At 38.4% G+C, this 12,450-nt stretch overlaps 1 protein-coding gene across 1 annotated transcript; it reads right to left on the bottom strand.

Moving 5' to 3' along the window:
* Positions 1-71: 71 nt before the first annotated feature.
* LOC147550862 (small ribosomal subunit protein eS8) lies at positions 72-2,800 on the bottom strand. Its single transcript, XM_086669528.1, has 5 exons — positions 2,236-2,800; positions 2,040-2,112; positions 972-1,302; positions 482-660; positions 72-372 (listed from the first exon to the last, which is right to left on the bottom strand). Exons 1-5 carry the CDS (start codon positions 2,237-2,239, stop codon positions 288-290), a joined length of 672 nt encoding a protein of 223 aa, XP_086525654.1. The 5' UTR covers positions 2,240-2,800; the 3' UTR covers positions 72-287.
* Between the last annotated feature and the right edge of the window lie 9,650 nt (positions 2,801-12,450).

Below are 12,450 nucleotides of genomic sequence, written 5' to 3'. Positions count from 1 at the left end.
TGATGTGTTTGTGGAGAGACCGATGTTCGAATCTTATTGTATGTAAAGAAAATACACAAGGCACATTAGAATTAAGATAAAAACAATCTTAGTGAATGACTTAAACAAGTAATACCGCTGTTCCCATATCTGATGATGAATAAAAAGCAAAATTTTGATTATCTTGCACCAAAATCTAGTCCATACACTATCCACCTAACCCTAGAAGATAAATAGCCTAAAAGGCATCTTGATAACCAACAAGAAGCATAATTTTAAAACCTAGAGGATATGAATTTGCTTGTTGTTTAAGCAGCTCCAGCACTACCCTTGCCCTTCTTCTTCTGGAGTTTCTTCATGTAAAACTCAAGCTCCTTACCTTCCAAGATGTATCTGATAATCGAATAAAATATGACAAGCAAAAAAAACTCAGACCAAGAATTGAATTATAATCAACTGACAGAAGTAAAATGAACAGAAATGTGGTCTTAGTTTTACTTACCCATCAGCTCTGCCACATTGCCCAGGGCGAGATGAAATGCAAGCTAATAGCCTGCCTCCACTGAACTGCTCTTCAATGTGTGCGTCAAGTTTGTGATCCTGCTGACGCTTCTCGATTTTCCTCATAACATGGTTACTCTTTTTTGTTTCTTCCACAGCTGCGGCATCACCCTCTTGACCCTATCAGAAAAAGAAAATTGAACGACTTTCATTAGAGAGAGAGAGAGAGAGAGAGAGAGAGAGAGAGAGAGAGAGAGAGAGAGAGAGAGAGAACAATTCATACTGGTTGGCACTGAGCACCGAGACGTCAAAATATCTCTCACTAGAAAGAGAACACAAGCATCCTAAATGACAGAACATGCACAATTTACTTGCAAATGTACCGATATTGCTTCTTGATTATGATAAGATTATGTCCTACTATGATAGGATTGACAACTAGTGAACAAGGTAATAAAGAACAACATACATACTAATTTTAGATGTAGTACCTCAGCAGTTTCCTTCTTGGTGGTGGACTTCTTCTTCCTCCCAATCTCAACTCCATAGTGCTGGAGATACCATTGCTTGAAAGGGGCAGCATCAACTTGAACAATAGCGCTCTTCACCAATGTCTGTGTCCTGACAAGCTCATTGTTTGATGCATTATAAACAACATCAAGAATACGGGTCTTGCGAGTGACTGTCTCACTACCCCAAGAGTAATTCCCAGTATCCAATCTGAGGGCTCTCCATTTTACATTTCCACCCCTAACACGGACTCTCCTCACAGTTTTGTTGCTCGAGAGCTTGGTGTTTGCAGGCTGACGACCAAGCTCGTACCTGTAAAAACGCAACAAACATAAGCATAAACATGAAAAAATGCCCAAGGTAAGATCACACTAAACATCTAATTTTCTAGCATATCCTTCTCTTCCATGGGCAAGACGGAAATACATACCGCTATGCTTGGATATGAATCACAATCCAACAGCACCTGACTTACTGCATAAGTTTGCACTAATGGGTAGTCACGATTTTTGCTTAAATTGACAGTGACATAACGGTTCTCTCTAAAACGGCGAATGAATACATTAAAAGAATGACAAGGATACTATGACACAATAAAACCTAGTTAACTTCAAATCCTTAGTACAAATCATATGAACCTAACACTCCATAAACCTAACCCCTGATTGACCATCACAATTTTGATACGAAATTTCTACAAGGCAAAGATTCTTTCATCAAATATTGAGAGAAGGTACATATAAAATGGAAGTAAGATTACTATAATAGCTTCATCTAGTCTTTACCGAAATCCACACAAAAATTTCATTTTCCCAATTAACACGCTATTGAGCCATAATATATTTGTAAGAATCATATTGAAGTTTTCAGCAACAAATTCTAGTGAGATCTAACAATAAAAATATAACTATCAATTGGATCCTCTAAGAAATGATAGAATTATGACAAAAATCAAAAGCTTTATTGAGTTTAATATGGATCCAGAAAATGAAGGACTATATATTCAATTCAATTCAATAATAAAAAAAGACGAAAGAAAAGAATTTTACTTTCGCTTCTTCCTCCAAGCTTTCTTCTTTCCTCCAGTTGCCCGCCTCTTATGCATAGAATCTCGAGAGATACCTGTAAGTAACAGAGGGAAGATGATGCCATTGAAACACGAATAAGAACAAATACAGTAACAGACAAGGATTGAGAGAGCAAAGATATAAAAACCCTAAATTTCTAGGGTTTGTTAGTTCTTACCCATCTTGGCTGAACGGCTTGAACACTAACTACCTTCTTCCTTCTCCTCAGCGCCTCTGAAACTCTCTCTCAGAGCTTAAATTACTACTACTTGATATAAAACCCTAATACTGAAACCAACGATGCGGGTATTTTTGTCATTTGTGAAAAATGTAATCCTGTTATGGGCGGGCACAATTATTTCACACACTTCGAGCGTCCCTGACTAAAACCGGAACCATATTCTTCTATCTGAGTTCATCAAGTTGGAATGTTAGAAAAGAACCAGAACCAGAACCAGAACCAGACTAAACATTTACTACTGGGTTCTTTTTTATGTTACTCCTTGGATGTAATTAGCATGTGAAGTTACTCCAAAAGAGATTGATTATTGACTTCACACCCCTGAGATAAACAGATTCACTTCAAGCCTGTCTTTGCTCAAGTCAAGTAGAAATAGGATTGGCGAGGGAGGGTTGATCCATCATCCATCAACGGGACATCAAAAGTGTGATCGATTCCGATGCTCCACCGCCGTCCCCTGAGTGTTTACTAGACCCGAAAACAATCGAAAAGTTGAAGAGGCCAACCGAGTTATCCACGTGATTATAATATTGTGAAACCACGAGAGAGATTGTTTATCTATAAGAGAATATGCAAAATTGTTAAGAGTCATTCCGAACTTGAAGAGGTTTGTTGCTATACGACTTGATGGGCAATTAGGGAAGTGGAGGTGGAGCCATTGAAACATGGAAAATAGAACTTTGCGCGGTCACTATCCACTTGAATCTCGACCAAAGTATGTGGCGCATCTACTTTCTATCTCTAAATCTTGTTCGACTTGATGGGCATCTACTTTTTGTTGAAAGGAGAATATGCAAAATTGTTAAGAGTCATTCCGAACTTGAAGAGGTTTGTTGCTATACGACTTGATGGGCAATTAGGGAAGTGGAGGTGGAGCCATTGAAACATGGAAAATAGTACTTTGCGCGGTCACTATCCAGTTGAATCTCGACCAAAGTATGTGGTGTAGGGATTTACACCCTTCTACTAGTGTTTATAGCGGAAATATGACATCTAATGTCTACACTAGTATTCCCAGGATCACATGCAAAACTAGTAATTAATCTAATGGAGATAGTAGATTACCTTAATCGCTTTTCCCTCGAACTAGTTGAATTGATTGAAGAAGACCAAGAGCTTCAAGTGTAGCTCCTCTACTTGGGACACGAGCAATCAATTTGATCTCCCACCTTGTTGTATAGCTAGCACACCAATGGTGGTTGGAAAAGAAGAACACCTTCTTCTTTAACTAGATTGATAGTTAATGGGAATTAGCTCACTTTCTCCTCTCTACTTGATGTGGTAGAGTAAGAAAGCTTAGAGAGAAATTCCACACCTTATTCTCTGCCCTAAGAGTGTTTATATAGAACCCTAATAAGAATCCACCTCCTTTTAGGTTTCCTAAAACACCCTTTAGAATAAGATTTAGGGAAATAGTCGAAAATAGCAACTATTGGTATTTTCTCAATTCCCTAAGGAGGAGGTGTCCAAACACCACGAAAATTGGCAGATATAATGTTTATTATATCAGCAACTAACCCTCCAAAATTCAGCCCAATTCGAGTCCTAGAAGTACCCGAACCGGTCTAGGCCCAAAAACCCTGTTTTTGGCCTTTTTGTACTATCTTTGCCTAATTCCTTTTTAGGCCTATGAGATATGTTTATGGGACACTCCCATGATTATATCTCACTCCCACTAGTCATATCCTAGATTAATTTGTCACTCTTATGTGTAACCCGTTGTAGGATCCGATCGAAGTTAGCCGCGAATTACTTCGTAATTCGACGATCGTAGTTGGTCTCTAGCTACAACTCTACGATCCCTAAATCAATCGGACTTGATGATCTTCCACATCAATTGTCCTATCCGACAAATTGTTCGCATTGTCACCTTGGTCGAAGGACATCTCCTTCAACTCCTTCAGACTCCCACTTGGACTTAAAACAAGTGCAATGCCTCGATTCCCGTGTCAATTTAGTATCCCATCTGATACGTCACATCATTCAGACTTTCTTGATATCCGAGTACAACTGTAAAAGACAAACGATTAACTTTTAATCCGTTTGAGCGCGGCCACGCATTTTCAGTTGCTACTCATCAAGTGGCCTTGAGACACTTTGTACCTAATGTGATTAGGGTGACACAATCCATTCTTGCGCTCCCACTTAACTTCATGTCTATCCTGTCCTTCCCAGTATCCGTCTTTATAACCTCCTTTTACGGCGCGGCGTTTAACGGAACCAAAGTCGGGCATTCCTTACATAAGATGAGTGGAGCACTCATGTTTTGAGGAATCTCTCCAATTGTCTTTATGAGAAGTATTGACGTTCATCACGAATGATGTACTTCTCATTTGAGGGTTATCCAGTGTATAAACCTTTTATACACCCACGTAGTCGAATAGAATATACTATTCCTATAGCCCATGAAACTGCGCTAACCCATCGACTCCCGTGCTAGTCTTCGTGAGTCATTGTTGTCCATGCAATGACCTGGACCAGGGATTTTTGATAATAAATATTCCAAGTTCACTTAATAGGGTTTCATTCATCAGATCACGTATCTGACAAACCTATTCGGAACGTTTTATTATCGATGGACTGTCGTTTAAACACTAAACCAAGTTTAGACGACTGGTGAAATAATTCTTATTATTTCTGATAACGAGAGTTGTAAATCTGAGCCTCTTCCGTAAAACTCCTTTTACCCACTCAGTTTTACTTGTCGAGGTTTAAAATTTATACCTCATGCCTTAGACTGTGTATGAATCTCATACTATGTCTTAGGTGACAGTTTAGTTTGACTACCGTGGTAGTCGGTTTTAAACTTTGCTTATTATCAATTAATTTGAAGATTACTATCTTCAACCTTGATAATATCTAGTAATCTTTACTAGAGTTAAGGCCTTTAATTCTTTGTGTAGTATTTGCAACAGTTCCCGGCTTAAAACACTTTTAGCCTACTTTCCTTCCATGTCTGGAAGTTTGCTACGATGACATGTTCAACTTTGTACTACTTCATCCTTTAGCCTTCTAGGATGTACTAAGTAGTGTTTCGGTTTTCCAATCCGAATTCGGATGTTTAAATGCTAATCATGTCCAACATGATTGACTTTATGTTTTCGAACATAAATGTCTCTCTCATGCGTGCTAGCTCATCGGTGTCTTTTAGACTCCGAGTTTTGCAACGCCCTCTGTCATGAGTTTTTGGGTCGAAATTCTTTTAGACTTCCCGAGTCTTAGATTTTCTGTTTCGGATCTCAAGCATCTCAGCGTACTGAGTCTCTCTAATCCTATCATCCTTTTGATCTATGCTTATAGATCTTCAGATGCCCAAAATGGCATTTTATCCTTTTGTGTGTGGTCCTTTATTGAGTCAGTTCGTTACTGTTATACAACACCTTATGTCGTACTCAATCTTTTGTATGTACTCTGCATACGGACCCGGAAGGTTTGTTTACTCCCACTTACCTTCTTGAAACTCGTGATTCAAGATTTTCTTCATTCTCCAGAAATCAAATTTCTCTGATTGCCTTTTGAATCGAAGATTCTAACTCTTGCGTGCTTTTAATCCGTCGATAGATTTCTGAAGCATGCTTGTGGACATAACTTGATTGGAAGAATCTTTGTTCTTCTTGTCTCGTTTCGGGAAACACGAATGTTTCCATCCTTCTCAGTTTTCTATTTTGGAAAACCAATTTAGGTCTTTTGTTGACTTAAATTATCAAGCTTCATGTCTTGACGAGATATGGATTCCACGATGATTTTGGGTTCTAGCCAAAATCTAGAGTCAGTTTCCGTTTCTGCGCAGGTCTTTTATCTCTTCAGAAATAACCTTTATTTTCTGTGTCTTTGAGATTTGACCTTTTAGGGCTTTTGAACAACAATTTGGAATTTTCTCAATTACTTTAAGATATTCCTTTAGAGACACTTTCACTTGTTTTGAGAGTTCTCCGGCGAATGACATTCGCTTTTGTGCGATGGGTTTATAAGATCATGTCTTTAACCTTTCCTTTTCCGAGGAGCCGCAGTTTGTTGCTCTTGGTCGACTTTAATCGTCTTGTACAAGTTTCATGATTGTTCTTCATGACCCTCCATGATTTTTCTCATGATCGAATTAAATCGACTTGTACTTTTCTCCCACTTATTCTTGTAATAATTAGTGTTTTTCTCCGAGACGACCAGGTGTGCTAATTATTAGAAGAATACTATCATGAGCAACAAACACTTTGTTCTCTTGATTGGTTGTGGAAGAAGCCCAAATTTCTTTCAAAAAGAAATTGCGTCAGATATTAGCTAGTTTTTGTAACGCTGTTACAAGTTTTAGCCTTTAAACGGACTTTGGTAAGTATGAAAACGATCGTTTCTAGAATATGTCCAAAATTATTCGGAAGACTGGCTTAAACCCATCTTTGATCGAATTATGCATAGCAATGTTCGATTACTCCCACTGAATCCACCATCCCTCAGATGTGTTCCATGGAGCGAGTTGGGAAACGGTTTCTCAACTCCTTTGATGGTTATCAAGTATTTGACTCAAGTTTTTACCACTCCAATCTAATCGGATGACTTAAACTCTCTGGTCAAAATGATTCTTTTACTTCGGTATGTACTTTGTTTGAACCTTTCAAACATTCCGACTTATACTTTATGATTTGTACGTTTCCATACTTTATGAAGTTGTCAGAGTACGTATTTGAAGTTTCTCTCGTTAGCTTCTGCAAGTAAACTTATAAGTCTGCATAACACGGTATGAGTCCTAATAGATTACTAGTCTCTATGCCTTTTGAAAAGGGTGACTTTGTCAATTAGTCCTTAAGACCCAATTGACAATGCTGAAGTTTAATGAGTTTGAATCTCTCGATTTTAGCCATTATCAATGTTAACCTTCAGTTAATTTTACCACTGGTTTAAAACATCATATGTTTCTAGAAGAACAAAATAATCACTATTAAGTTCTAAGCTAGATCAGTGTCTAAAAGAAGACTTTGATCCCTTTCAGCATCCCTAGCATTACTGCTTCTGCTCCCTCTTGGATCTTTACTTCTTTTAGTCAAGTATGTGATTTCCTTGAGCTTCCACTGAGCCGCTCATCTGGTCTTAAATACCTGATGAAGGAATTTTACGATACTTGTTTTTAACTTTGTTAGCAAGGATACGGAACCGGAATTCCATTCCTTTTGTCCTCCAGGTGCTAAAGGTAGTTTCCTTTTAAATGGTCTAGCCATTGTTTTTAGAAACATTCACAGTAATGAGGAATACTCTTGATCATGTACTCGGCAACTGCTTTTCTTTGATCAAATGTTTGTCTCACTTGACTGATCCTTTTGCCCTTTTGAATCTCAAGATCTCTTTCTTAGATTCTTTGTACCAAATCTCAAGAACCTTTCTTAGACTGGATATTCCCGTATGTTCTGCTCAGTTTGTTTGTAACAACCTGAGTGACTCATCTAAGGTCTTTATTAATCTTTGTTCAATCGATATTGAATTGGGTGATAGATGTATTCTGTTGTCTTCCCTTAGGATGATTTTCAGATTGCCTTGGAGGTCTCGTACCTCCCCATTTATGACTTCTGTAGGAATTTCTTCCTTAGTTTGTCTCAATGGTTATGCTAGCATCCATTACTCTTCCAAAGAGAATGTTATACGATTGCTTGCAAAAGGCTTTGGACCTTCTCTTATATGAGTCAACATTGTGATTGGGTATTCTAGTGACCTTCCTTTTGAATCTGAGAACTATTCTCGGATTCATTCTTCCATTCTAGGAAGTGGATCAGCACCTCCCTTAGGTGTGATTTAATGTTGAAATCGTTTGTGTCATCTTAAAACTACATAAAGAAATGGCAAAGTTTTAAAACTCGTTATCGTTTTTGAAAAACATTAGTTTTCCCACATTATTCAATATAAAATTGTCCCCGATTGAATAAGTGATTCCAAGACCCCAGTTCTTCGAAGTAAAGCGGACGAAGGCCCTACCCTTTGACTCCGTCGTTCCGGGTGAGCGAACTACTTCACTGATCATACCTTATGACTCTTGGTTGATAGATTTCATTAATGAATGACTAATCTATCCTTTTGCCTCGAGTATCCAAGACTCTCTTGCTGATCTCGTTGAGTAGAACCATTTAGACGTGTAGGCCTCTTCTATAGACCTACCCGCATTGTCCCAAGGTAGAGGAGGTACTCTGCGAAGGCCGACCCACCTTCCTCGAACAAGGGCGCAACGAGTGTCTTAATCTGGATAGGCGATTACTCAAGATTACTTTTGGGGACTTTTACGCTAGTCTGGCGTTTGTTATAGTGAACTATTTAGCCTAACTAACATCCACGACATAAAGCGTAAATAAGTAAGTAAATGCGCGCGAGAAAGTAAATCAAGCAGACATGGATCCTAGTATGGCCCCTAACCTAGAAGATCTAATCACCCTTGGTTTTCTTCTTGTTTCGCCTTTTGGTTCGTCTTAGATCACCATCTTTGAACCTCCATTGATTTCTCCCACTCGCCTTTGGATTTCATCCTCGAGTTTCTTCAATGGACTCATAGACCCTAAACTCTAATTACAAGACTCTAACGATTCGCAGATCGTATAAACTTGAAATTAAAATTAATTACAAAGCATGCACCCATCCGTGCTTAAAACAAGAATAAAGAAATAAATCTATGGCCATACTAGTTTCCCGCATTCACATCACATGCAATCATATAATATATCAAGGCTAAGAATTATATATGCATGATTATCTTGGGAGATACTTTTGTTGACATCACATGTCACATTACGGACCTTAAGTCTAAATTCGAAGAATTCTACTAGTGGTGCTTTCCGGTTTTATCTTTTATGATTTCTAAAATCATCTTTAAGAAAAACTCCGTTTTGGGCTCGAGAAAGCCCGGGTCAATTTCGGAAAAAATATTGGTTCGATTCTTAATGATTTCATAAATCAATTTAAAGAGAAATCCGTTTTGGGCTATTGGATGTCCCGGATTGATTTTGGAATTATTTGGTTGGAATCGGAAAATTTTTTGGCAAAAACTCCCACTCGAATGATGGTCCCTTTTCGTGGTCCGAAAAGCCTCGAAAAAGCCCGAGACAAGTCCTAGACAAGTCCTAGACAAGTCCCGGCCCAAGCCCAAAAAGGGCTCGGACAAGGTCCGGACATAGCACGGCCCATAGGGCCGGCATGTCCTGGCCGAGGCCTATCAAGGCCTGGTCTCGTCCTGGCCGGAGCCAAGACGCTAGTCCATGTACCAGACGCGTCCTAGACGTGTCTGGTACTGGACCGGACCAGCACTAGGTGTCTCGGACTAGTCCGAGACACCCAGAACTTCCCAGACGCGTCTCCAAGACGCGTCTGGTCGAGTGCTCTGGACGCGTCCAGGAAGCTCCTTCGCAGTTGCTGGTCGCGTCTTCAAGACGCGTCCTTAGTAGCTGCTCTGGACGCGTCTCAAAGACGCGTCCAGAAGCTTCTGTCGCAGCTGCTGGTCGTGTCTTCAAGACGCGTCTCAGCAGCTGCTCTGGACGCGTCCAGAGGACGCATCCAGGAGCTTCTGGTCCGGCCAGGAAGCTTCCTGGCCGGACACTAGGGTTTTTCAAAACCCTAGTTTCCAAAAAGAAAAAAAAAATTTTCTTATGCAACTCTAAGTTGCTATTTTCCAATTTTAAAACTTTTCTTAAATTCTTTTTTGAAATTCCTTTTAGAACACTTCTAAAATTTTTTTTAAAACTTTTAGAAACTTTTAAATTTTTCCAAATTTGTTTTGAGAGCTTCCTAAAGTCAAAACTACTCTTTTTAGAACACTTCTAAAATTCTAAAATTCCAAAATTTTGTTTTTCAAAAGTTTTCAAAACTTTAAAACAACTCTTAATCAAACCAATTTTGGATCAAAATCTAGGTTTTTGAAATTTTTCAAAGAACAATTTTGAAATCAATTTTGAAAAATCTTTGAATCCAATTCAAAATTAATCAAATTTTATGTTTTAAAATCTTTTTAAACATAACTATCAATTTAATCAAGCATGGATTAGTTTGAAATTCAATCAAATTGAGACTTTTAAAACACTTTTAATCATCAATGTGATTCTCAATTTGAAAATTTATTGAATCCTATCAAATTATGAGTTAAAAATACCTTTTAAAACACCTTTTAAAATACTTTTATAAACTAAATTTTCAAACTATCAAGCATATTAATTAGTTCGATTCTTAGCAAAAACTAGTTAATGGCAAGAGGCTCTGACGCCACTGTAGGGATTTACACCCTTCTACTAGTGTTTATAGCGGAAATATGACATCTAATGTCTACACTAGTATTCCCAGGATCACATGCAAAACTAGTAATTAATCTAATGGAGATAGTAGATTACCTTAATCGCTTTTCCCTCGAACTAGTTGAATTGATTGAAGAAGACCAAGAGTTTCAAGTGTAGCTCCTCTACTTGGGACACGAGCAATCAATTTGATCTCCCACCTTGTTGTATAGCTAGCACACCAATGGTGGTTGGAAAAGAAGAACACCTTCTTCTTTGACTAGATTGATAGTTAATGGGAATTAGCTCACTTTCTCCTCTCTACTTGATGTGGTAGAGTAAGAAAGCTTAGAGAGAAATTACACACCTTATTCTCTGCCCTAAGAGTGTTTATATAGAACCCTAATAAGAATCCACCTCCTTTTAGGTTTCCTAAAACACCCTTTAGAATAAGATTTAGGAAAATAGTCGAAAGTAGCAACTATTGGTATTTTCTCAATTCCCTAAGGAGGAGGTATCCAAACACCACGAAATTGGCAGATATAATGTTTATTATATCAGCAACTAACCCTCCAAAATTCAGCCCAATCCGAGTCCTAGAAGTACCCGAACCGGTCTAGGCCCAAAAACCCTGTTTTTGGCCTTTTTGTACTATCTTTGCCTAATTCCTTTTTAGGCCTATGAGATATGTTTATGGGACACTCCCATGATTATATCTCACTCCCACTAGTCATATCCTAGATCAATTTGTCACTCTTATGTGTAACCCGTTGTAGGATCCGATCGAAGTTAGCCGCGAATTACTTCGTAATTCGACGATCGTAGTTGGTCTCTAGCTACAACTCTACGATCCCTAAATCAATCGGACTTGATGATCTTCCACATCAATTGTCCTATCCGACAAATTGTTCGCATTGTCACCTTGGTCGAAGGACATCTCCTTCAACTCCTTCATGTGGCGCATCTACTTTCTATCTATAAATCTTGTTCGACCACATTCCTCAGTCAGGATAGTGGTCTGGCTTACTACCAGTCTTGTTGAAACATATCCTAAACTAGTACGAGGAACAACTGAAAACTTTGGAAGTGACATGATTTTCTTTTCAACAAACAAAAAAAAGTGACATGATTTGCCTTATTATTGTCATCGGGGAAATATATGATAGAGATATCTGATCCTACAAATTAGGAATCAGTTAAGCTAAGATTGATATTTGAATTTTGAAATTCTGTTTTGGTTTATGTAATCTGTATATTGACTAAGTCATGTAACTACCAAAAGATAAATCAATATAAATCACTCTGAATCCCTTGTGGAAGGATACAGAGAATCATTTCTTTACATGGTATCACGAGCTTAGGTTTTTCTCCTCGACTTCAAACTCTGTTTCTAGTCTCTGACTTTAATGGCTTCAGCAACTAACTCCTCCTCCACCTCCACCACAACACCTTACCACTACCCTAGCCTCACAAATCTAGTTCCATTAGTTTCAATAAAGCTTGATAACACCAACTTCCTTACTTGGAAAAAGCAGGTTGTACCCATCATGAAATCTCAGGATCTTTTCAGCTATGTTGAACCATCTTCAACCCCACCTCCCTCTATGATTCATAATCCAGAAACTAATCTCGAAATCCCTAATCCAGCCTTTTTACAGTGGACTAGAATAGATCAAACCTTGATAAGTTGGCTTCATACCACCCTCACTCTATCAATCTTATGTCAGACTCCAGACTTCCAAACTTCTAAAGACCTGCTCTCCTACTTACAAGACACCTTTAGTGCTCAGAATACCGCTAGAAAATCGCAACTCATTCTTCAGCTACAAACTATTCAGAAGAACACATTATCAATGGCTGAATATATTGGTAAGATAAAAGAAATATCCGATGCCATTTCTGCGTCCCATGCTCCTGTTCCTGA

Source organism: Eschscholzia californica, unplaced genomic scaffold (genome assembly GCF_041429995.1).
Source record: "Eschscholzia californica isolate CP2 unplaced genomic scaffold, dmEscCali1.0.p SCAF_3, whole genome shotgun sequence".
Taxonomy (NCBI): domain Eukaryota; kingdom Viridiplantae; phylum Streptophyta; class Magnoliopsida; order Ranunculales; family Papaveraceae; genus Eschscholzia; species Eschscholzia californica.
The sequence above is the reverse complement of the archived record's forward strand: the minus strand, read 5'-3'. Positions and strand labels throughout refer to the sequence as shown.